Genomic DNA, 27,046 nt, shown 5'->3' with positions numbered 1-27,046 from the left:
ATTTTTTCAGGTGCTGGCAGTAGTTAAAGAGATTGCGAGTGATGTTAGGATCAAGAGTTCCCCCTGCAGGCCATTGGTTGTTATTGTCTAGGGAGTATGTCGGCCAATCTTGGGAGCAGTATTTATGGAGAAGTTTTGGTTTTATATGAGGTGTCAGGGAGAGGGTAGCCAGATGCTTAAGCAGGCATTCAAGAGGTGAACTTTCAGGGAGGGATGAGGAGGCTCCCATGGTTAAAGGACAGAGAAGGAGACAAACAGGGGAAGACAAACGGAAATCCTTGGACCAGAGGCAGACGGCAAGGAGACAAAAGGCGTCCCCGATGATCCTTGGTGGTCTGCGGAAACTTGTATACGAGTCGGAATTTCTTAAGAAGTGTGGGTCATCACCCAGACTTCCCTAAGAAGGCAGAGTGCTGGAGTCATAAGGTGCTTAGCGCTAGGAATTTTCGGCGGACGGAACGGATTTCGGCAGACAGAACGGAAGGACGAAGGGGGAAAAGGGAGCGTTCTCATCCACAAAGGAGTCACCTCATGTATGGCTGTTGGAGGAGGGGCCTGAGGGCCTGTCACAGCTGTGAAGGCCTGAGGCGGGGTTTATGGCTGTTGGAGGGGGGCCTGAGGGTCTGCAGCAGCTGTGAAGGCCGGAGGCGGCAATTTATGGCTGTTGGAGGGGGGCCTGATGGTCTGCTGCAGCCGTGAAGGCTGGAGGCAGGGAGAGTTCCCTACTCGTCCCTGAGCGTCAGAGCCTTGCCGGATGATCATGGTCAATGGCACTGTGATAGCTCGGGGAAGAGTGGCCCACTCCGGGGGAAAACTTACCTAAAGTCCAGAGAGGAGTGGTGAGTGTGATGAGCCAGCACCAGAAAAAGAGGATGAGGGCAAGCTGCTGCTGGTGTCGGGGGGAAGACGGGGCCCAGTTGGGGTGTCCCGTCTCCCGGGTTTTGGCAACAATGAAAGGAAAGGAGCGACACACAGCAGCAATTCACTGGAGAATTCCGCTTTATTAGGGAAAGGTGCTGGGTTATATAGGAAGGGGCATGGGGTGATTGTGGTGTTACTTCTATGGGGCTGGTGGCTATTGGCTAGGTGCTGGGATTGGGAGGGGGGCGAGAGGTGATTGGGCTTCAGGTGGCACCAGCAGGAACCGAGGACTCCGAAGAGAAGCCGGAAGTTTGCCATCTTACTGGTGGGGGCCCTTCATTTCCACTTCTTAATTATTATGAATAATGCTGCTACGAACATTCTGCAAGTTTTGTGTGGATGCACATTGCATCTCTGTTGGGTATATACCTAGGAGAAGAGTGGCTGGTTCAATGGTAACTCTTTGACTCTTCCAGGCGTGCTGGAAGACTGGCTGGGCAGCGGAAGCGGGCTCTAAGCCTTTAGGGCAGGGGTTGCGCGTGCGTGCCCGGAAGAGTGCACCAGTTTGGGCGTGGCTGAGTCAAGCTTCTGTGTTGCCACAAGAGAGTCTGCGAGAAGGCATCTGCGAGAAGGCATCTGCAAGAAAGCATCTGTGAGAAGGCATCTGCGAGAAGGCACAGGAGCCTTAGCCATGCCGTGGTAGGGTCGCTGTTGGGAGACCCTGGAGGTGCTGCGCAGTTCAGACAAAGGTCGCCTCTGCTACGACTGTGACTTGCTGCTGTGGAGCGACGTGAGCGGTGGCGCTGGAGGGGGCGGTGGCCCTTCTGATCCCTCGCCACGGACCCCTGCTGTTACAGAGCCCTGGGCGTGTCCTGCCTGGGACCCAGTGCGTTCTTTCTAACCTGCATTTGTTTCTTGACTCCTGTGTGTGCCTCACCCTTTCTACGGTTTCTGCCCTCTCCTGCCTATTCGAGCCCTTCCGGGGAGCTCTCTGTACTTTAGAGGTGCTTTTTTCTCTGAAGGCTTCATTACTGCCCACAGCCAGACCAATTCTAGCTCACAGGGTCAGTTAATTTGCTGTGCATCTCTTGTACTGGGCGATCCACATTTTTAGCAGCGAATGGTAAACTTGACCTAACTTACTGCTGCCAGTGAAAAGACCAGATTTTCAGAAGACATTAGGCAGACCGGAATTGTTTAATGGTGGCATGGTCACAGTTCCTAGGATTTGCAAAGCTCTGTATTAGTATTAGACCGTGGGGGTGAGGGTGATGTAGAGACAATTAAGGCATAATTCTTGTTCTGGAGTTGCTAATGATTTAGCTACAGATAGGAAGCATTTGCCTGTCTTTTATGTCTTTGACAGTTTTAAAGAGTAGATACCTTACATTCTATAGGATAAATCCCAGTATGGATTTATTTGGTATAGACTGCGGATATTCATTCATGGCAGGAATACCACAGATAATGATGCTGCATTCTAGTAAGTCACACCAGGAATCACAGATGCTTCAATCCATCCCCAGTACTGGAGATGCTAACCTTGATCACCAGGTTGCATTAGTATCTGTCAGATATAACCACCTAATTCATCAGTTTTTCTCTTTGTAACTAATTAGTATTTTGTGGGGAGTTATTCCAAGATTACACTAGTATTGTTTCCCCCATGAAACTTCCACCTTTAGCATTCATTAATGGTTTCTGCCTAAATCAGGAGCCTCTCTGCTGTAGCCTAATAGTGTTTCTTTCTATTCATCATTCCTTCTACACTTGTTAGCTGGCAGTCTACCTTGATGAAGAGTTTTAATTCTATCAGCATGGACTCCCGGGTTGCTGTTTTATTAATGAGTATAATCCATTACTTGTGACCTTGTGCGTGTGCATTTTCAATTTTGTGGCAAGTGTGTCTTACAGATACTCTGAATTGAGATTTCTAGGTCAGAAGGGAAACAGATTTAGTTCTGTTATATATTGCCATGTTCACACACTTCTCCCCCCAATAATGGATGTATCAGTTTGCTTTCCAGTCAGCAATACATGATCTTGCCTGTTGGCCCATTGCCTTGCCAACAGAATGTGTTACTCTGATTTTTATTTATGCCTAGCTAATGGGTAAAAGTGAGATCTCAGGATAGTTTTGCAGTGCATTTCTCTTTTGATAAGATGGGATGTTTTTTCATATTTTCAAGAGCCAGTTTTATTTGTGAATTGCTGGTATTGTGTCTTTTGCTCACTTTTCTTTTTAGGTTTTGGTATATTGAAGTTTACACATTCTTTATGTGCTAGGAATAATAATAGCCCTTATCTGTATATACATTGCTTTTTTCCCCCCCTAGTCTGTTAGTTTTTTCTGGTTATGGCGTTTTTGCTTTTTACATCTGAAACTTCAGCCCTGGGATTTATTTTGGTGTAAGGAATGAGAAAAAAAAAATGTTGTCTCAACATTACTTGGACAGTGTCTTTAAAATGAGCTTCATTATTGTTTAAAATGGGCATACAGCCTGTTTGCTTCTCTGTTCTGATTATTTTCCTTGGGTTTATTGTCCATGGGTTGTGTACCTCTGGTGCAGGTCACATCTCCAGTGCAGCATTATTGACCTTGTGGGCTGGGTTGGGTAAGTCTTCGTTGTCAGGGGTGCTTTATACGGTGTTTACCGGCATCCCTGTCCTCTTCCACTAGCTGCCGGTGGCACCCTCCCACTTGTGACAACCAAAAATGTTCCCAGGCATTGCTGTATGTCCCCTGGGGGTAAGACTGACTGTACTTGAGGACCGGTGATCTAGGCAAAATAATTGTTTGCAGTTTTTGAGTAGTTATGTGTCAGGTACTGTTCTAGGTCCTTTATGTCTATTGCTAACTTAATCCTCCCCAAATCCATTGAGGTGGAGCCTTTTTACTATGCCATTTAAGGAGTGATGAAGTTCAGGCACAGAGGGGTTAGATAACTTGCTTGCTGTCATGCAGCTAAATGGAATGCAGATATGGAATTCAGACCAAGACAGTTTGATTCCAAACTCAGTACTCTGGATCACTGTTACAATGTTTCTCCATATTCCTGGTAATAATTTCCTGACCTTGAGTACAGTTTTCAGCCAAAATGTGCGGCGTGCTTTAACTGTAGTTAAATGGTGTAAGTTTCTCTGGTTTAAAGTGCTGTAGACCAGACATCTTAGAGACAATAGTTATAAATCCCACTTTATTTAAGCCATTGCTTTTTATGTAAGGAACTACTTTTTTATTGGAAATATAGTTGATATGCAATATTATGTTGATTTCAGATGTACAGCATAGTGACTCAGTAATTACAAACATTACTAAGTGCTCATTAGGTAAGTATAGTCCCCCCCATCATGACTATACCAAGATATTACTCTATTACTGGCTATATTCTCTATGTTGCACTCCCATTCCTATGACTAATTTATTTTATAGTTTGAGGTTTGTACTTTTCTATCCCCTTCACCTATTTCATCTATCCCCCCAACCCCTCCCCTGTGGTAACCAACAGTCTGTTGTATTTATAGGTGTATTTCTTTCTGTTTGTTTTGTTTTTTGGATTCTACATTTAAGTGAAATCATGTGGCATTCGTCTTTCTCTGACTTATTTTGCTTAGCATGATACCCTTTAGGTCTATCCACATTCTCTCAAATGTCAGAATGTCCTACTTTTGTATGGCTGAAAAATATTGTGTATATGTATAACATCATCTTTATCCATTCATTTCTTGGTAGATAATTTTGTTGCTTCTGTATCTTGCCTACTGTAAATATTGTGCAGTAAACATAGCTGTAATATATCTTTTTGAATTAGTGATCTTGTTTTCTTTGGGTTAATTCCCAGAAGTGGAGTTGCTGAGTCATATGGTATTCCTGTTTTTAGTTTTTTGAGGAACTTTGATACTGTTTTCCACAGTGGCTGCACCATTTACATTCCCAGCAACAGTGTAGGAGGGTTCCCTTTTCTCTGCATCCTCGCCAGCACTATCATTCATGTCTTTTAGGCAGTGGCCATTCTGACTGGCATGAGTTGGTACCTCATTGTGACTTTGATCTGCGTCCCCACTGATGAGTGATGTTGACCGTCCTTTCGTGCATCTGTTCACCATCTGTATGTCTTCTTTGCAAAAATGTCTATTCAGGTCCTCTGCCAATTTTTGAATTGGGTTTTTTGGGTTTTTTTGGTGTTGAGTTGTATGAGTTCTTCAGATATTCAGGGTATTAGTCCCTTCCTGGCTATATCACTCACACATATATTCTCCCATACAGTAGGTTGCCTTTTTATTTTGTTGGTTTCCTTTGCTGGGCAGTTTTCAGTTTGATGTAGTCCCACTTGTTTATTTTTACTTTTATTTTTCTTGTCTGAGGAGATGTATTCAGAAAAAAAATTACTTGTGCTGATGTTCACAAGATTCTTGCTGGTGTTTTCTTCTAAGAGTTTTATCATGTCATTTCTTATGTATAGGTCTTTAATCCATTGCTAGTTTACTTTTGTGTATGACATAAGACAGTGATCTTGCATGTAGCTGTCCAGTTTTCCCAACACCATTTATTGAAAAGACTGTCCTGTCCCCATTTTATATTCTTGCCCCCTTTGTCATGTATTAATTGACCACATATGTGTGGGTTTATTTCTGGTCACTAATTCTGTTCCATTGATCTATATATCTATTCTTGTGCCATTACCATACAGTTTTAATCATTGTTGTAACCACTTTTTATGCCTTTTTTTAATAAGCCTATTTTCATTTTAAGAATTACATGTTCATATCAAAATTAAAAACAAAATTTAAGGAGAAATATGTCACTCATCACTCAAGTATAACTTTATTTCCTTTATTTAGTCTTTTTAGTGTAGTAGTATTTTTTATTTCTGGTAATTGTAGCCATATTGATTCATCCCCTTGGTTTTTTCGCTTAGAATTGAATCTTGGGAAGAGCAAAATGGAGGAAAGTTGTCAAATGATACAAACTTCCACTTATAAAATAAATAAGGAATGGTTATATAATGGTTATATAACAACATGATAAATATAGCTAACACTGTGTGCAATATAAAGAAAGTTAAGAGAGTAAATCCTAAGGGTTCTCCTCACAAGGAGAAGTTCTTTTTTCCTTTTTTATTCTTTTTATTGTATCTATTTATGAGAAGAGAGTTGTTAGGTGAACTTACTGTGATAGTCACTTCACAGTATATGTAAATCAAGCCATCATGCTGTACACCTTCTACAGTGATGTATGTGAATTGTTTTTCAATCAAACTGAGAAAAAAAATTTAACGTTAAGTATATTACATAGGATTCACAGTATTTTTAAGTGACTGATATTCCACTGATCATGTATACGGTAGTTTACTTCAAAATTCCTCTTGTGTTCATTTCTGTTCCAGCGTTTCAGGTTGCTTTCAAATATGCTTTAATGACCTTCTTTGTACATTGTTCCTTTTTCTGTAGTTAGGGTTATTTAGTCCCATACCCTAAAAGTAGTCAGGGTCATTATCAAGAAACTACTGTGCTTTCTCTTCAGCTCTGATTGTTAATACAATTACTTTGCATCTTTGGTATGTATTGGGCATTCTTAGATTCTCAGTAAGGCTTGTAGTGGATTCTAAGGATAAAATTCTCTTTGATTGCTAAAATCAGATGACATGCAAGTTGGGCTTCACCCTCTTCTTCACTCTAGGATATTTTAGAAGAAAGTATGCCTCCTCCCAAACTATCTTCTTACTGTGGATGGGTGATAGATCATGTCTTAGCCCATCAGCAAGAGAGCCCACTTCCCTGGAAAACTTCAACATACTCTAGATCTACTTCAGACCTAGACCAGACTTCATTTGTTCCCACATCTCTTGTCACAAGCTCTGCCTTCCCACTGGCCTCCTCAGCACCAAAAGGAACCAAGGGAAGGGTTTTAATGAGCTTAAGACAAAAGACAATGGTGGCTGTCTAAAGCTGAAGTGTTTAATATATCCTACAACACTTGAACTTACCCGGAGAAAAATAATGACTGCTGCTTCTTGTAGCTGTTTGTAGGGACAATGTTTACTACATCACCCAGTGTGCTTTTTACGGAGACTCAGAGAGAGAAATTCCCCTCTGTTCTTAACACCAAGAATACTAATTAATTTTATGAGCAGTTGGATTGTTTTTTCTCATGAGCATTGCATCTGTTTAACTCATAAGGTCTCCCTTTTTGTGTTGGCTGCTGGAAGACTAAGTGTAAAATTTATACCAGCTCTTGAATTTATTTAGCATTTGCTCTGCATGAATTTTTACCCTCTTTCGGCTCTTTTGTCCCCAACTTTGTTTCTCCTACTTAAAAAGAGTTAAATTGTTATTGGTGGTGTCCTTCCTATCTGCTGCTGGACAGAATTGCTGAGATCCTCTCCAGGTATAAACTTCAGTCATTCTTGAGGTGAAATGAAGTTTTGGAGGGCTTTCTATAATGGATTATTGTATCATTTAGGAGTGGTGTTTAAGAAACAGAAAACCAATTTAAACCAGCTTGAGCAAAACAAGGGAGAGAGAAAGGAATTAATTAAATAATTTATTATTAATTAATTTCTAAGTAGACAGTCTAGGGGTGCATTTAGAATCAGTTAGGTGATCTATTTTCTGCTTATCTCTGGTTTACATCATTTCTGGCAAGATCCAGTGACCCAGACACAGGCCTTTGCCTCTCCGTCTCTTGATTCTGCCTCACTCTTCCTGGTTTATTTTTCATGTATACTCCATATGGCAAGATGGCTGTTGGTAGCTCTCGACACACATCTTCCTAGGTTAACATCCCCAGATGAAGGGAAAGCCCTCTCGGAAGCTCCATCAGAAAAAGAGAGGTGGACTCTGCCCCAGCTTGGGTCATACACCTCATTCCTGAAGCAGATACAGGGTGACAGAGTCCTTTGATCGTAGGCTGGTTGTATGATTACCCCTGAGGCTAAGAGTGCAGAAGAATTGGGGATGTGGGTTGGGGTTGCTCCATCCACATGACCTGGGCACAACTGGATACTTAACAGAAGAAGGGGGAAAAGTTTTCTGGGAAGAGCAAAACAAATAGTTAAGAGAGAAGAAAAATCTTCCCGAATCAACAAACATCCAGTTTTTAAGGAAAACAATTCGAACAGGGTCAGTATCACATAAAGCACACTGGTCTGTCCTAAGTTGTTTCGTTGTTGCTTTTATTAGTTGTTGTTCATAAGTAAGGATGTGGTGTTTGTATAGAGAGGATAATACCAACTCTATCATCCTAAAAGCTTGATTTCGTCATCTTCTGTCTGTACAGAGCAAACGTGAGTCCCAGCATGCAGGATATATGGCATGTCCATCCCCCCGGGTGGTCACAGTGGAAGGCTGCCTCCGGCTGTATGAGGTAGTGTGCAGACAGGAAGCATGGGTAAGTGACCTCTGAAGTAAGGCCAGATGGGCCACCTAGGGAGCCGCATGTAAATACATTTCCTCGGGGACTATGAATGCCCACCTTGTGCTACTCATCATGCCCCCACTAGCCTGCTCAGGGTGAAATAGAGGGCATGGGAGGATGTCAGAAGATTTGCAGATCTCTGTAAATCATTACAGTACAAGTGCCTGGTATCCGCCAATTTTAGACTAATGATATGGGGAAGGGGGCAGGAGTTGACTGTCCACAAACATTCCAGCCGATGTCTCTACTTTCAGCCCCATGAGCCCCACCTGATTTCAGGCCTGCCATCTCCCAGTCCTCAGCCTCTTGGAGGTTCTGCTGGTAGGCAGGCCTCTACCTGAGAGGAGTAGTCTGAGTGTGTATGTCCTCGGGCTTTCTCCGCTCTGCCCTGTCAGTCCGTACTCCTCCATGGACTCCTCCCTTGTAGAGGATGTTGACAGTTTTTCCCTCCTGACGATCTCCCTCGTGTGCTCTCTGATGTTGTCTTTTTTTCTTCTTATTCTTCTCAACTCTTATTTAAACAGAGGCTCTGAGGAGAAGATATATATGCTTTGTTTAATTTGCCTTCTTGCACTGGAAGCTTTAAAAAAAGTTTTAAAATAGAGTAACATAATGTATTTTGACATATCTCCATGACAGTGTATGTGGTATCTCATCCTCTTGAAAGGCTGCAGAGTATTCTCCATTATGACACACTGTAATAAATTTAACCAATCCCCATTTAATTTGTTTAAAATTTATTGCCATTATCAACAGGGCTGCAGTGAATGATATTGCTCATAAATCTTTGCACACGTATGCAACTATTTCCTTTGGATAAATGCCTAAAGGGGAGCTAGAGTCAAAGTATATGTATATGCTTCAGATTTTGACAGTTAAGATGTCATATCACCCTTAAAAACCATATGGGGACCCTCATGAATAATAATAGAAATACATGGTCCTCTCAGATATAAAGGAAAGGGACTTAGCTAAGTGGAGGTTGGCAAAAAACCTAGGGAAAATAATAGGACAAGGAAAGAAGTGAGATAGGAATGTGCATAATGTGTTGGTGGAGTCAGAGCAATGATTTCTTTAGAATACCCTGAAACCGTCGTAAGATCACAGAGGATGGAGGCTTCAACACTCGGGGCTATTTGGTACTGTGTTGGTGAATTCCCACCCATTTCCAGCTTATACTGGAGTGACATAAAGGGGATAGGGCAAATTGGAGGAGTTCACCAAACAGCTGAAGTATCAGCCCAAAGGGGCGAACTGACTTGAGCAAAGTTTCCGAGAAAGCAGCAGATGATTCCATGCCCTGGAGTAGCCTTGGCGTTGTTGCTCTGATGGGAGGGCATTCCAGGGGGTGAGGGAGCAGTAAAGGTGCTCCAGAGAGCGGTGCTGCTTCTCTCCAGGAGAGACTGAGGCGCGGGCAGGAGTTGATAGAGAAGATGATGCAAGCCTTTGCTGACATGGCCTCTGAACAACTGAAGCCGTATGATGAGCGGAAGGAGCTGGAGCGCCGTAAAGAACTGCAGGGCCTACGGGAAATGATGGAGAAGAGGTGGGTTGCCCTGGAGGGGTATGACCAGGAATGTCAGTGTGCTCAACTGGAACTCTTTCCCAGCCCAAAACCCAAAGGGAAAAAGAGTCCAACTTATTTTGAATCCTTAAAGATTCAAAATAACAGAGAAGCTTTTAATGTAGAAACTGAGCAACCTTGGGAAGAGGACCAACATCTGACCGAGAGGGAGGCTGTTAGGAGAGGTCAAACGACCACAGGAAGCATCCCCAGCTCTTCTTCCTTCCATTTTCCCCTCACCTCTAGAGAAGCCCTGGCCCGGCACGAGAAGCTCAAAGCCGAGCATCGTCGCAGAGCAGAGGTCAGAGCCTGGGCAGTCCGTGTGGGTGGTTCAGCGTCTGGCTGTACACTGCCTGCGGAGTCATGTTCTGGCAGTCATGGAGGACCTGGCCCATAGGCCTCTGTATGCCTGGCCTTGGGCTGTCCTCTTCCTGCTATGGGGCCACACAGGACTTGAAGAATGTAGAGAGAGAAGGCCCAGGAGCCCCTCGAGGAGAGGTAACCTGACAACCCTTTCTACAGATTCAAAATAAGAAGCTGCGGGAGGCAGAGCAACAGCACCTGCAGCGAGTGGAACAGGAGCGGCTGCGGAAGGAAGAAGGCCGGATCCGCCTGCGGAGACTCTACGCCCTGCAGGAGGAGATGCTGCACCTCATCCAGCAGCTGGACGCCTCGGAGCAGCAGCACAGGGGCCTGAAGGCTGACCTTTCTGCCTTCCACACCCGAGGCAACCGGCTGTGTGGCGTCATCTCGGGCATCATCTGGGCCAATTGTGAGGTGAGGGGGCTTCAGAGGGACTCTGTCTTCTGTCTTTGACATGGAGAACCTTAAAAACAAAATTGTTCTATGATTCAAAACTAGTGCCTGCTTATTGTAGAAAATGGCAAACATCACTTGTCATCTCCTAAGCTAGAGTTAGCCACTGTTACATTTTCTGTTTCTTCCCTGCCAGTGTGTGTGAGATTCCCCACCCCAAACTGGACTCATCTAGGTAGAGTTTCATATTGTAACTTAAAAAGTACATGTTTCTTCTGATTGCAAAATACTTTAATTCATTCGGTAATATTTACCTGTCGTGCTTATGGTAAAAATGGAAACTTTACAGAAATGCATATGGTTTTTCTTTGAGCACGTAACTACTGTAATCGTTAAGAGTATTTTGATGTTTTTAAGGTGCTGTTAAGAAATGCAGGTATTGCCTTGACACATAGTAGATATGAAATAAATATTTGATAAACAGATGAAATTGGAAACTTCCAACATATGCCATACTAAAATTTATTGAAAAAAATACTGCCTGTTGAACAGTTAAGTTTCTTTATTCTCACTACCATGTATAACACAGCAGCTTATATGTCTTATCCATATTTCTGATTATTTGAGATAAATTCCTAGAAGTGAATTAGTGAAGGAATTTTAAGGTTCTTGATTCACATCCAAAAGTTATACCAATTCACACTTGTTGTATAAATTGTATGTTCTCACCCTTAGTTCATATGTCTACCAGAGTTCACGATTTAAAAAACCAACTTATATGACCTATAAATTATTAAGAACTTTAAGCACTTATCATATCTGAGGAAGAAATTTATTTTTATAGCCTGTTGTTCCCTTTGAATTCTCTCCATGGCTTTTGCTTACTTTTCTTTTTGTAAAATCTCAAACCTGTACAGAAGTAGGACAGCCCAGAGGGCCTCATGCACCCATTCCCCAGCTTCAGCAAGACTCAACACAGGGCAGTCTTGTTTCATCTATTCTTCCACCCGTGCCCCTCCCCGAGATGGCAAACACAGAAACATGTCGGTTTATCTGGGAAATACTTTGGTATGTACCTCTAAAAGGGGTTTGTACCTCTAAAAGTATGGCCCTCGTATGTACCTCTAAAAGATAAAACTCTGTTAACGTAACCAAATACTAATCTTACATCTATAAAACTAAAAAGTTTCCTTAATATGACCAGATATCAAGGCATTGTTCAAATTTCTGTAATTGTTTCAAAATGTTTTAAGAATTGGTTAGAAAATTAACATCCACACAGCGTTCAGCCTTTTGGTTTGCTTTATATATGTCTTCTTCTTCCCAGATAAAAGATAGCTTACTGGATGTGCTATTCTAGACTTTGCTTTTTTTTTTTCGATTTAGGGGTTGTTTGAGGGGTGTGGCCCAGTGCTTCCAGGCTGCCACCCCCTGCCCCTATTTTTTTTATTTAAGTGTCATTGATATACAATCTTATGAAGGTATCACATGAATAACACTGTAGTTTCAACATTCAACCATATTATCAAGTCCTCACGCCACAACCCCCCCCTTTGCAGTCACTGTCTATCAGTGTAGTAAGACTCTATAAAGTCATTACTTATCTTCGCTGTGCTGTACTTCCTTCCCTGAGACCTACCTATATTGTGATAATGGATTATAGTGTCCCTTAATACCCTTATCCCTCCCCATCCACCCTCCCCAACCCCTCCCCTTTGGTAACCACTAGTGCTTTCTTGGAGTCTGTGAGTCTGCTACTGTTTTGTTCCTTCAGTTTTGCTTTGTTCTTAATACTCCACAAATGAGTGAAGTCATTTGGTACTTGTCTTTCTCCGTCTGGCTTATTTCACTGAGAATAATACCCTCTAGTTCAACCCATGTTGTTGCGAATGCTAGGATTTGTTTTCTTCTTATTGATGAATAATATCCCATTGTGTATATATACCACATCTTCTTTATCCATTCATCTATTGATGGACACACAGGTTGCTTCCATACCTATTGTAAATAGTGCTATAATAAACATAGGGGTGTATATGTCTTTTTGAATCTGGGATCTTGTTTTCTTTGGGTAAATTCCTAGGAGTGGAATCTCTGGATCAAATGTTATTTGTATTTTTAGTTTTTTGAGGAACCTCAATAATTGCTTCCCATAGTTGTTGAACTAATATACATTCTCCCTAACAGTGTAGGAGGGTTAACCTTTCTCTGCATCCTTGCCAGCATTTATTGTTTCTTGTCTTTTGGATGTTGGCCATCTTAACTGGTGTGAGGTGATATCTCATTGCAGTTTTAATTTGCATTTCCCTGATGAGTAGCGATGTGGAGCATCTTTTCATGTGCCTGTTGGCCATCTGAATTTCTTCTTTCGAGAACTGTGTGTGCATATCCTCTGCCCATTTTTTAATCAGGTTGTTTTTTGGGTGTTGAGGCATGTGAGTTCTTTCTATATTTTAGATGTTAACCCTTCTTCAGATATGTCACTTATGAATATATTCTCCCATACTGTAGAAAGCATTCTTGTTCTAGTGATGGTGTCCTTTGCTGTATAGAAGCTTTTTAGTGTGATATAGTCCTACTTGTTCATTATTTATTTAGTTTCCCTTGCCTGAGGAGATGTATTCAGAAGACTCTGCTTTTTTACACATAATTTATCCTGGAGATAACTGCTTAGCAACACGTAGAGTTTCCCTCATTTCTTTACATAACTGCATAGAACTCTATTGTGAGGATGTATGTAGTACAACCATAGTTTATATGCCATTTTTGATGTAAAGAAATTCTGGGGTTTTTTCCTCATTTAATCCATCTGCAATTTGTTTGATGATTGGTGGGAGATAAAGATCTTAATTTAAAAATATTCATACTGTTTTATCACCACTTTTCCATCCTGATTTGTAAATCTCTTCTACCAAACTAAATACTACCCTGGGAGCTCTTTTGCAATAATCTTTTCTGTTTTCCTGATATGGGTTTTTATTCTTATACCAGAATCATCCTCTTTTAGATATAGCTGTGTAATATATTTTAGTATCAAAAAGGGAAAACCAAACATGAATTTCCTGTAGAATTTTCTTATTCTACTACCTTGGACAAGTTGGTTTAAAATGAGAGGTGTCATTGATTTACTGGACAAAACCATGAAATGTGTTTATAGGACAGAACATAGAAAATAATGTAGAATGTCTCAATTCATTTTATAATCCTGATAGCCAAATTCTAACGCAATAGCACACACACAAAAATGTGCATTCATTCTGATTTATGCAATCTCATTTATGAGCAGAAGTTCTAAATAAAAGATAAGTAAATAAAATTTTTCAGAGGCACAAAAGAATAATGCATTATAACCACAGGTGTTAGGCAAAGAATAACGTGAAGCTGGTTCAGTTGTTATGAAATCTGTTCGTGAAATTCATTTCATTAATAGGTTATGAAGCAAATCATGTTTATCTCATCTGATATTATGAATGTGTATGTTAAAATTTGATGTCCTTTCCTAATTAAAAAAACTTAGACGGTAAGCAGAATAAAAACATGTTTCTTGTTAACATGATCAAGAATATGTATCCATCTATGACTACATTCCAGATAACACTGTTAAAAGTGGGAGACAAGTAATATAGCACATTATTACCTTTCTTCAATGTTGTTTTTAAAGTTTTAGCCAATACAAAATAATTATAACAAAATATAAATATTTAAATGAAGAAATGTGATTTGGTGACAGCATGTCTACGTCAAAAGCTAAGAGTAAGAAAACTGGAAACTATGAGGTTTTTTTAATGAGATTTTAGTAATGTGGCCAAGTTAAAAATACTCTGTCAAAAAAAAAGTTAAAAAATAGTGATGAAATACAAAATACCTGGAAATAAACTAGCATGAAATAGACGCAATTTACATGGAGAAAAGTATGGAACTTAGTTGAATTTATAAAATGAGGCTTGAATGAACAGAAGAATTTACCATGTTCCTGAGGCCTCCTTAAAGTAAGTTACCAAATTTGCCCAAATCAATAAATCTAGTGAAATTCTAATAAAAAATATGTAGACTGTTTCAAAAAGAAATCTACTGATGGGGAACTTGCAATCAAATAAAAAAACATTTTCTAACACCATAGTTAAAGCAGTTTCTTCTTGCCTGTGTACAGACAGCAAGATTAGTGGAACAGAATAGCAAGCCCCAGAAAGACACACATTTTTATAGGTAATTAATATATTACAAAGGTATCATTTCAAATCAGAGGGAAAAGAGTGATTATTTAGAACCATAAAAGCAAATATTAAATTTGTACCATTCTTTTATCTTACTCCATATTTCTGGCGTGTTTAAATGTAATATTGTAGAGAAACAAGAAGAAAAAATTATGTTCAGTGGGAAAAAATTCAGGTGAATATTTGAATTAAGGCATGGAAACCCTGTGTAAGCATAGCAATAAAAGCCAATGTAAATGGAAAGGATCAATAACTGTAAGCACATAAATGTTAAAGACACATTTTATAAGTTAGGAAATGTATTTGTGGCATATGCAGCAGAGCTATATTCAACGCCCGTGATACAAAGAGTGCTTGTGATTTATGGGAAAAAAAAGATAAGTACATCACGCTCTTTCTACCTACCTCCATCCCACTAATGGAAAAATGAGCAAAGGACAGAACAAGCAGCTTATAAGAGCAGAAATATAATTGCCTAGTAAATGTTAAAGTAAGTTCAAAATCACCATTAGCATATGGAATACACAGTATCATTTTTATCTGGAGTGTTGTCCGAAGCTTTTAAGGAACTATTCCAGCTATTATTGGTGACAGCATAGAAAAATCTATCTTCAGATACTGTGGATATGATGGTAAATCAGTGTTACCTATAAGACAACAGACGACAGTAGGTCTGAACGCATTGAATGCGGGTACTCCATTGGCACAAAAATCCCAATTCTGGAAGCATATTGATTTGTGTGAGGTATGATTCCATTCCCAGGTGCCTAGGCAATAACCGCTAAGGTCTGTCTCTGTCACCCTCACAGAACAGCCTTCCCACAGCAGAGGACCAGGCTGAGGCCGAGAGGGCTCTGCAGGAAATGCGGGACCTCCTTAGGAACATGGAGCAGGAGATCACCACGGCCTGTGAGGACAAGAGGAGGCAGGAGGCGGAGGAAGCCCGGGTAAAGCAGCAGGAGTCCCAGGGGAAGCGGGGGCCTGAGGTCCACACAGAGTCCCTGGCTCCCAGCCAAGGCCTAGGAAGGAAACAGAATGAAGGTGAGTTTTGGTGTGGCAAGAACCCTTTAACTCTGAGTGTGGAAAGAAAAACGAATGTGCTTTACATATTGTGTTAGGCCACAGGACGGTTTCCAAGAACTTTTACATAATGTGCTTTTACTGAATTGCAGTCAGTTTGGTTGCTGTGGAGCCTGACCTCAGATTGCAGCCATGAGGATTGAAATTGTGTGTAATCCTAGTAGATGTATTATTCCAAGCATTTCTGCCACTGAGTATTTTAGACAAACGTGTGTGAACAAGATATGTGTTCATTTACTACATCAGGGAATAAGTATAGCATACCAGTTGAGAATAATGCTGGTTTTGGAGCCAGATTGGTGGCAATGTAGTTTTTCTGCTTCCTAACAGTGTGACTTTGGAAATTACTTAACCTTTCCATGCTATTGCCTAATCTATAAAATGAAGATAATTACAGTGTCTCCTTCACAGGATTATTATGATGCTGAAAGCAGTTCATAGCATATGTAAGGAGATGAGAAAAGTGCCTGGCTCATCAGCAAATGCTGGCTATTAAGAAAGCCTCTCTGTTACCCCTCAGAACTCCAGTTCAAGGCACAAGACAGCACAATGCAGTGGTACCAGCAGCTACAGGACGTTACCAGTCAGTGTGTGTTGGCCTTTGAGGGACTGACCAGCAGCAAAGACAGTCAGGTAGGCAGCAGTGTAAATCAGGAGTTCTCTGGGCCTTCTCGTGCTGTGTCCCCCAGGAAGGTCTCTAGCCCCTCATGTTCCCTGACCCTAACGGCCTCTACTCAGCTCTTCAAAACTCTCTGCCTTCTCACTGTTTTCTTCGGGCAGGTCAGAAAGATGAAGATGGACCTCCAGAAGGCTGCCACCATCCCAGTGAGCCAAATCTCCACCTTATCAGGTTAGTCAGAGGGGTTAAGAGCATGGCCCTTCACTTCATTTTATTGCTTTTTAAGATTCTAAATCTATTTACATGTAAGGTTTCTATAAACAGAGTATGTTCAAACAAGCGTCCACAGTTGAATCAGGTACGTGTCAGTTCTGTGCGTCCTGTTTTACTCCACTTTATTTCCTCTTCAGCACACAGAAGGTAATTGTTATGTGTTTGTTGACTTGTGTTTTAAAAATAAGCTGTGTAATAGTAGTAAATTATTTAGCAAGGCTCTTAGCTGGAGTTGAAAGTTACTGCTGAAAACATTTCTAAGGGAACCTAGGATGTGACCTATTCTTTGCTTTTGTCCTGTTTCATCGTCTTTCCAAACTTGAAGCCTGCCTAAATACTTTAAAACAAGTCTGTTTCTGCCCAGAGACTGAGATTTAGAGTAAAAACCAGACAGAAAAGACCCTTCTTCCTCTTCTATAGAAACAGGTTCCAGTTCACAGAAGCCTCCGGATTACTGCCTGTGGCCAAGTGGCCAGGGCGTGTGTACAGCTGGAAGGCTGCTCTGACTTAGCATGGCTCCCAGGGCCCCTGATTAACTTATTACCTAAAAAGTATAGGAGAGTCTCAGCTTCCGCCCTTGAGAGGCTATGTCACAATGTGGTAGGGAGCCAGGGAGACAACTTTTCTGTTGAGGCTTCAAGAATGTAGAGGAATCACAAGGGGCTTGGGTGCTTGAGATTGAAGCAATGTCACAATGTGTTCATATTGTGGGACTCAGTAGTACGGAACAGCTTGTTGATCATAGTCGTGGAGGCCCATTCGTTTATAATACAGTATCTGGGTAACCTTTACAGACATAGATTAAAATATAACTAGCATCCTGGGTACACCTGGGTGCTGACTCCCCCCCACCAAACCTTCTGGTGAATGTATAGAAGACATGGCCCCACTGCACTTGGGGCTCAGCCTGTGGATAGGAATCCGCTGAGCCAGGGCCGGCACTAATAAATGCTGCTGCTCCCCGAACGTGTCGGCGTCCCAATGCCTTGTTCGTCGATACCTGCCACAACAGAACTCAGTAACACTTTGCTGCCCAAAATTCTCTCTGGAGCAGGCAGGGTATAAATAAGTAAGAACGTATAGCTTTCAGGAATGTGAAGTGCCTTTTCCTGTGGTAGCCACAGGGGAGATGCTGACTAGATGGCCGTTCCTCACCTGTATTGCCCTCCTTAGCTCATCCCCAGGCCCCCTGAGTGACCGCAGTCAACCCTGAGAGCCGGAGGTGCTTGCCCCTCCCACCTGTCCACAGCTGTATTTCCCCCTTAGCATCCTGGTTCAAAGGACAGGTGTCCTTCCTGCCCACGGCTCCTTCTCCCTCCGCTTGTTCCCATCCCTTCCTTCAAGACTTCGCCTCATCATTTCTTGCCCTTCTCTCCTGTTTGCTGCAAATTGTTCCCTTCTGTAGGCTCCTTTCCCTTTAAACATACTTAAATGCCTCACATCCTAAAATGTTCCCTTTGATTCTATATGTAAGTATTTTCTAGTCTTCCTCGTGGGTGTGCTTGGTGCCAGGGATTATTCCCTTCCTTGTGGCCTCTGTTTTGTGGCCCCCTGTGACAGTATTCTCTTCCAGGTTCTCCTCCTACCCCTCTTCCTCCTGTGTGGGCTTCTGCTCTCTCTAACTGTAGGTGTTTCCTAGGAACCCACCTCACCCCTCAGTGCTTCTCATTCTGCACACACCGTGGCTTCCAAGGTGACCTCCAGTGCCGGTGACTCCGCAGTCTGGTTCGTTCCTTTCCACTGAGCTCCAGGTTCCCTGGCTTCAGCTGTCTGAGCAGCGTCTCTGCTGGGTGTGAGTGAGAGGCTCCCGCGTGCCTGGGGTTCAGCGCGTTCCGGTCTGACCTCGTCATCTTCCCACGCCTGCTTTCCTCCTGCTCGTGCTAAGTGACCAGCACTGTTCCCAGCTAGTCACTGAGCTGGAAATCTGCAAGTCCACTTGACTGCCTCCTCTGTTTCACTCACTCTCCCCGTCTGACTAGGCTCTAGTTTTGCTGTTCTTCACTTTTCTGTGTGTCTCCTGACTCTGTCCCTTTGTCTCTGTCACTTCTGTAAGCCCTTGTCCTGCAGCCAGACACAGACGTGTACTAGCGTCAGTGCTCAGTAAACGTCAGGTCACTGAGAGAGCACCCAGTTCCTGTCTCTGTACAGGTGGATGTCCACGAGTCATTAGATTCAAGCAGAATTTAAGTATCTTTGGTGCTGGTGTGGTATATGGGACGTGGGAGTCCGTGGCAGCCATCGGGTGGGGAGCTGGCTTTCCTAACAGGAGAAGCGTGGAGAAAGGGACTGGATGGGGGTTTGGGCCAGACAGCTTCTCTGAAACCCTCAGTAAACTAGTAAGTATGGATGTGAGCTGGGTGCGTTTGTATGGAAATGTATGTATTTTAATAATCTCTGTAAATATTGAGTCTCTATTTCTGTTTTTCTGGGAATTATTAGCCTTGGGGTTTCTGTGATATCTAATTATTTAATTCTTTGTTCCCTCCTCCTTTTTTTACTTCCTAAGAAATGGGGTTGGCTTTTTTTTTTTTTAATGAAATTGAATTGGTGGTTTGGGAAGGATATTTCTGAGATTTTTATAACATTTCTCCAAGTAATTAGGAATTGATCCAGTATTTCTAAACTACCGATGCTGTATTCATTCATGTAAATTTTCATTGCAAATAATGGAAACTAATTTAGAGCTGCTTAATTTAAAAAAAGGCATTTGTTCTGAAGGTAAAGGGGTTTTTCACAGAACGTAATGGCAGGAATGGGGCTATGTGGCTATGTTCTCCCGAAGCAGAAATGTTCGTGCCTTTCTCTCTTCCATCTTGTCTTCACTCTGTATATCTTTGTTCTTATTTTTGGTCCACATGGCAGGTGCTGGGCCCACTGCTCACAGGTGTGTGCTGTAGGCCAGCACTGCAAGGAGTTGACTGTCCATAGGCTGGTTCGGCCTGCCCACTCCTCCTCTAACTGTAGCCAGTGCTGGGGATGGGGCACGCAGGACCTGCAATCTAAACGGCTAATGTAGCCCACTCTTCTGTCTCTGAGGATGAAGGAGAGCAGGTCCTGGGGCAGTGGGGGTGGGGCATCATTATGTGTTGGGGAGACCTTTAGATGTTTTTTTTTTCTGGAGATAATATCTTTGTTTTGGAGATACCAACCACAGCCCTTAGGGTCTGTTACAGTTCACACCTTTTCCATACTGTTTGTCTCTCTGTTTGATGTGTCAATTTCAGAATTAGTTCGTTCCCAAGTGAGGAATTCTTTTGAGATGGTACCATGTTGTATGTACTTCTGCACCTCAGACAACATGCATTTGATTGTCAAATATTTATCGATACCAGTATTTTGACTTCAGGCTCTGAACTTCTATAGCACTTAATAGCTGGAGTTATATAGAGGCCTTGTTATTACAATGATGAGAAACAATGTGCAGTTGTGTCTTCTCACTAAACTATCTCTGTCATATCCAGGCTCAAAGCCGAAGGAGGTCTTTGACAAGATCCACGACCTGCTCTCTGGAAAATCTGTACAGTCTGGTGGGTGCACCATGTCTGTCGCACTTCACCCACAGGGCCTGAACTTTGTCCAGTACAAACTGGCAGAGAAATTTGTGGTGAGAAACCTTATTGCCAGAGGTACGGAAGAAGGGTACACAATGTTTAAGCCTCCCTTGAGTATTAAGATTGCCCCGTCTCTTTGTCCCCAGAAACAAGGAGCTGAGGAAGTGGCCTCGCACCACGAGGCAGCATTTCCCACCGCAGTGGTGGTGTCCAGGATCTAGGGACTCTTCCCCAGAGTGAGGGCCCTCATTCTGGCTCATCTGCACAAGAATTGCCCTTACTCGGTTCCTTTATACCCAGCCTTCAAGGAGGGCATGGCTTTGGAAGACTATCAGAGGTAGAATTGTTTCTCCTCACTGGCTATGAGGGTGATGAGTGAAAGAGAAATAGAATTGGGATTCGTTTCACCCCTGCTTTCAGCTCCTCTTAACGCCCCTTGAAAGAACTATCAGAAAACACAGTGTCTTTCATGCAAACTGGGTGACTTTTGGAATTTGTGGATTTAGGTACAATAATCAAGATAGTTTAATGGAAAGAATACTGGATCTAGAATCCAGGGGCTACCTGCTTTGTCATTTAATAGATTTGCAAAATGGGTAAATCATTTAACCCCTTTGAGCATCATTTTCCTTATTTGTCTATGGGGGCACAATATGTGTTACCTCCTGTGAGTTACCTAAAAGGGCTTAGATGATGCACAGATTCGATCATGGAGATGACTACTTTGTAAATTAAGTATTCTACAAATGTAATATCTAATAATTTAATAATGCTAAACATAATACCAATGTAGTGTTATTTTAGCCATGAAAATAGATTGTCACCCTCACTTCAGCCTTATCACATTGAGATTTTTCTTCCGACATAGGATGCTTGGCTACGTAGTGGAGAATTCCAAGGTGGAACACCCAGCAGATTTCTGAAATGCATGTCCGGGATGATCCGTCTGTATGCTGCCATCATCCAGCTCCGGGGGCCATATGGGAGCGAACAGAAGGTAGCCGACCAGGCCTCCTGGCAGTGATGAGCATCAGCCCTCATTCTCGTGTTCTAGCTGAAGCAGATACTCTATCCATGGAGTCCTCCAGAGAGGGCAGTCTAGTTGCATGTTAAGCTAAAGGATATTCCGGCTTCATGGGTATTCTCTAAAGAAGTTCATGTTAATTATTAGGAAACATTTGTATCATTAGAGCCATTTGTTCAAAGACTAATTCATATAAGACACTAAAGAACTGGGTTTGTAGAAGTGGCTGTCAGACAAGAGTAAGATAAATTAGTCATTAAGGTTAAAGATTTTATTAGAAAAAGTGTGAGCAAGAAAGTGTCATATTAGACCCAGTTGGGCCTTAGAGGTCATCTAGGTCGTGTCCTCACTGACGGACAGATGGAGGCTTAGCAAGCCACAGGGATCCACACTGTCAAGGACAGAGCCACGGCCCTATGCTTTTCCCAGGATACAGATTAGAGATGAAGAAGTTAATGGACTTGCAGACGGGGAGAGAAAGGAATATAAACGAACCGGATCTGAGCAGTTTTTATTGTGTACTTGCTGTGTCCCAGGTTCTGTGCTAAAGGCAGCAAAAGTGATGAGTAATAAGTAAAACATCTATAAGGGTAGCTGTTGGCCTGTGGAACTCCTCGAACTATAGCTGACAGATGTGTATTCAGGGGATCCTGAAAAGAATATGTGAGTTCCAGTGTGCTGGAACATTTAAAATCATGATTCGCTTGAGTTGTGCTTCTGCCCTGAGGCATGTGCTTGTTTTAGGTGATCTGCGGGTTCACATCTAATGGCTGGATTCTAACACTGGGAATTTAGATCACTGAATAAAATGAGATAGAATTATAGGCAAGCTTCTGTTCTCCCAGGCTTATCCTCATATCTTAAATCATGGCTGGCATTGGTTGGCACAGATCTTAAACATGGAGCCACTGTTGGACGTGACAGCCACCCTCCTCTTTGACTTTCTGGAGGTGTGTGATGTGGTTGTCCCAGAAGGGAGACAGTGGTTGCGGCAGCCCTGGGACCCCTGTGTGATGTGAATGGGGTAGCGGTGTGGAAGTAGAGGCGAGTGGTGAGCAGCTCTAGGACCCAGTGTCAGAACTGCTTCTGAGCCCCAACACAAACCAACCTAGCTCTCCACTTCTCCCACTGTTCTTTCCTTCTCTCTGGATGTTTTCTTGTTTTAAACAACAGAAAACTGCATCCTAACGTGAGGGAAAAAGGTGAGTTTATTTTAGGGTGGAGAGTGACACCAAGAACGAAGGGTGGGGCATGCGGTGGAATCTCACAAGGGCCGGGACCAGGAACCGAGTGTCGCCAGATACCAGGAGTCTCTCTGGGGCCACGTGATTGATCATTTGTGCTTCTCCTGCAAATTGCCTCATTCTTGCCATATAAGCCAACTTTCCTCCAGCTCCCTGTGCACAGTGGAGAAGATGGCCATCCAGGCAGTATCCCTCAGCCTCAGCGTGGTCACCCAGACTAGTGGAGCTGGTGTCCCACCACCGTGACCTCTAATTCCCAGGACAGAACATAAAATAAACCAGTGCTCCCACTCCAGGGTGAGGGTCAGGCTTCTGTGGGAAAGAGACACTTCTGAAAGAATAAAGGCTTGGCGTACATACCGTACAACCTGGGGTCATTTGGCCTATAATGTCAATAGTTTCTAGTCACCTTTCAGTTCCTGAAGTTACAAATGTGAGTAGTGATCCTGAATCACTGAGAACACAAGTGGTGTTCTGTATACTGTGCTCAGTGAGGTTGAGAGGTGTGCCACATGGTTCAAAAGACTTCCATTCAAAGAATCGAAGAATATTTAAGTTTGATTCACATTTTCTGGTTTTCTGAAATACCTGGCTACCTGGCAGTCTGGTTAAAGGGAGGTATTGGCATATACAGAGGAATGCTTCTGAAGAAAGTTGAATTTTCCCATCAGTTCCCGTAGTTAACTAGCTAAGTGGCATTGTGACTAAAATTCTTGATATGAATGGAAGGCAGAGGGCTGGTTGTGCTGGAAGGGGTCTCCCACGTGAGTGAATTTTCATTCTCTACTCTGTGCCTGTCTTCCCCTGCAGGTATGTGGGAATGCCCTCGTGAAGCAAAACCAGGTCCAGTTCTGGGAAATGATGCTTTTCATCAAGGAAGACTACTTACCCCGGTATTAGCTCACTGAGCTGACACTCGGGGATTGGTGGGTGAAACTCATGACAGCAGATACCTGTAGGCACTGTTATGTGCTGTTTTTGACTCAGTTAAAAACACCTGTGCAAAGTATGACATCTCGCATCTTTTCTTGATATTTGAACAAACAGTTCTTAAGAGTCTCTCTTACATATTATTAGCTAAAAGAAGAAAACAAATTAGGAAGATCTTAGATTCAGATACCAAACATTTTTAAAACTCTGTCCTTTTCCAAACTCCCCCAGATAATCTAGGATGGTGATTACATGCAGTTATGAATTAAACAGAGTCAAATCCCATCAATCAATAAATCTGTTGGAGAAGCTGATTTATCGACCATCTGGCTTGAATCTAGTGTGGCTTTTCCCCTATTTGTAGCCTTCTTCCCCTTCCCAGCTCATTGGCATTTCAATGGGGAGAAAGACATTGGCAGCCATATCCCACCTGACCACGGACACCTTGGGGAGGAACAGTGCTCTCTTCTCCTTTGTCTGGTTTGAAAAGAAGGTTGAGACCATTTGGAAAAGCAACAGCATTCTTAGTCTTTTAAGACATCTCTGCCCCTTCCTTCAGATCAACAGGGTGCTGAACTTGGCTCCAAAAGACAAGTGTAAATTGTAGGTGTCACTCAATGTCTCTTTTCTCTCCCTGTAGGATCGAAGCCATCACAAGCTCAGAGCAGATGGGTTCCTTCACATGCCTCAAACGGTTTGTGGAGGTAAGACACTCTTAGACCAGCATGTCCCGAACTGTTGCTGTCCTTGAATGGGCCTGGGTCTGACAAGCTTCAGATCTCTAGACTCTGATTGCAATCTTCTCTTGATTTTTCTGAACTCTACATTTTTTCATCTCTTCTCCATCCTTTCTGTAATTACATCTTCAAAGACCCTATTTTTTTTATTTTGTTATGATTAATCTACACTTACATGCAGAACATTATGTTTACTAGGCTCTCCCCTTCACCAAGTCCCCCCAACAATGCCCATTACAGTCACTGTCCATTAGCATAGTAAGATGCTGTAGAACCACTACTTGTCTTCCCTGTGTTGCATAGCCCTCCCCATGCCCCCCCCCACATTATACATGCTAATCGTAATGTCCCCTTCTCTTCTACGCCTTGTCCCTCCCTTCCCACCCATCCTGCCCAGTCCCTTTCCCTTTGGTAAGTGTTAGTACATTCTTGGTTTCTGTGAATCTGCTGCTGTTTTGTTCCTTCAGTTTTTCTTTGTTCTTATACTCCACATATGAGTGAAATCATTTGGTACTTGTCTTTCTTCACCTGGCTTATTTCACTGAGCATAATACCCTCTAGCTCCATCCATGTTGTTGCAAATAGTAGGATTTGTTTTCTTCTTATAGATGAACAATATTCCATTGTGTATATATACCACATCTTTATCCATTCATCTACTAATGGACACTTAGGTTGCTTCCATTTCTTGGCTATTGTAAATAGTGCTGCAATAAACATAGGGGTGCACCTGTCCTTTTCAAACTGGAGTGCTGCATTCTTAGGGTAAATTCCTAAAAGTGGAATTCCTGGGTCAAATGGTATTTCTATTTTGAGCTTTTTGAGGAACCTCCATTCTGCTTTCCATGATGGTTGAACTAATTTACATTCTCAGCAGCAGTGTAGGAGGGTTCCCCTTTCTCCACAACCTCACCAACATTTGTTTGTCTTTTGGATGGTAACGATCCTTACTGGTGTGAGATGATATCTCATTGTGGTTTTAATTTGCATTTCTCTGATGACTAGCGATGTGGAGCATCTTTTTATGTGTCTATTGGCCATCTGAATTTCTTCTTTGGAAAACTGTTCAGCTCCTCTGCCCATTTTTTAATTGGATTATTTGCTTTTTGTTTGTTGAGGTGGGTGAGCTCTGTATATATTTTGAATGTCAACCCTTTATCGGATCTGTCATTTATGAATATATTCCCCCATATTGTAGGGTACCTTTTTGTTCTATTGAAGAACCCTACATTTTTGCCCATGATTCTCTTGTAATATTATGGGCTGCCATTTCATCTACTAAGTTACTGTCCATATTGCCTGTGGAAAGCTATCCTAAGAGATAAATAAAATGTGTTGAATAGCTCTTGTCTCACCAGTACACTTTTTTGCATAATGGCCAAGGTTCTGGTCTCAGTCTCAGGTCTGAGGACCTGGTGAATGTGGTCACTTTTCTCCATGAGAACAAACCATACTTTCAGCCAGACTCCTGCCCTGTTTCCAAGAGCCAAACATTTTTTTTTGGTATCCTTAATCTACAATTACATGGGGAACATTATGTTTACTAGACTCCCCCCTTCACCAAGTCTCTCCCACAAATCCCACTACAGTCACTGTCCATCAGTATAATAAGAATCTATAGAATCACTTATTGTCATCTCTGTGTTGTACAGCCCTCCCCTTGCCCCTCCCCCACATTATACATGCTAATCGTAATGCCCCTTTTCTTCTTCCCCACCCTTATCCTTCCCTTCCCTCCCATTCTCCCCAGGCTCTTTCCCTTTGGTAATTGTTAGTCCACTCTTGGGTTCTGTATTTATGCTGCTGTTTTGTTCCTTCAGTTTTTTTCTTGTTCTTATACTCCACATACAAGTGAAATCATTTGATAATTGTCTTTTTCCTCCTAAGAGCCAAACATTTTTAAGAGGTTAACTTTGATAAATAATTTATAACTCTTTGGTAGGTCTTTCAAGACTGTCCACAGACTTCCAAATTCCAGTGGCCCAGCGGGGAGAACAAGTGACAGTGAACGACGAGGCCAGGCCCTGGGGGATGGGGCGGGGCAGGCACGGTGACTGCAGAACACTTGTCCCCTGTCATGCCTTACGCAGAAGCAGACGTCTTACACACAACATCTATATATTTTCCCTTCTGACTGCTGCTCCATAGGACTTAATGTGCTGCGCCTCAGAGTTTCTTCCGGCTTCAGAGGGTTGGACGGAGTGTTACGAGAAAATCATTGTTTTCTCCATCTTTCCCTGACCAGGAATGTTGGTAGCGCCAGGAGATTCCTGTGCCCAAGGGCTTTCTGCCCCCCTCCTTCTGGCATTCCTGATGTCTGCCATCATCCATCACCACCATTCTGTTGTGGAACAACAGTAATAAAGCAGCTCAAGACAACTGTATTTGGAAGAAGGCATGTCAGATGCAGAAATCTACCAATACCCACCTTTATATATTTGTGTCTTGTGACCAGGAATGAAGATTTTCATGGATCACAAAACCTAGGTGGCCCCTTAGTAGATTTGATGACTCCCTAAGGGGTCCATATGCTGAGCAATGGACTCAGAAAGTCCACTTTTACAGTGACTACAATGGAGCATGTGGGGGGGACTAGTTAATAGGGGGAGTCTAGAACCATAATGTTCAAATAATTGTATATTAACAATACCAAAATTAAAAAAATAATAAAATAATAAACATAATTTTTAAAAACAGTCCACTTTAATTGTCTTGGTTAGTAGCCACGGCCCAGTCCTTACCTGCATGTCAAGGTTATGGTGGCTTTTGCTTTCCT

At 42.4% G+C, this 27,046-nt stretch overlaps 1 protein-coding gene across 1 annotated transcript; it reads left to right on the top strand.

The window, feature by feature from the left end:
- Window positions 1-1,552: 1,552 nt before the first annotated feature.
- Window positions 1,553-26,690, top strand: LOC108401019 (mRNA export factor GLE1-like). Its single transcript, XM_073230442.1, is given in 17 exon segments — window positions 1,553-1,651; window positions 6,542-6,766; window positions 8,141-8,251; window positions 9,676-9,824; window positions 10,056-10,143; window positions 10,365-10,619; window positions 15,622-15,853; window positions 16,413-16,525; window positions 16,673-16,742; window positions 20,246-20,388; window positions 20,482-20,672; window positions 21,204-21,241; window positions 21,244-21,332; window positions 22,205-22,309; window positions 23,414-23,496; window positions 24,174-24,237; window positions 26,516-26,690. Coding segments are annotated over 17 exon segments (2,124 nt in total). The 3' UTR covers window positions 26,585-26,690.
- Window positions 26,691-27,046: the final 356 nt, after the last annotated feature.

Source organism: Manis javanica, chromosome 3 (assembly GCF_040802235.1).
Source record: "Manis javanica isolate MJ-LG chromosome 3, MJ_LKY, whole genome shotgun sequence".
Classification (NCBI taxonomy): Eukaryota; Metazoa; Chordata; class Mammalia; order Pholidota; family Manidae; genus Manis; species Manis javanica.
Note: the sequence above shows the minus strand (reverse complement) of the source record. Positions and strands in the feature narration are given on the sequence as shown.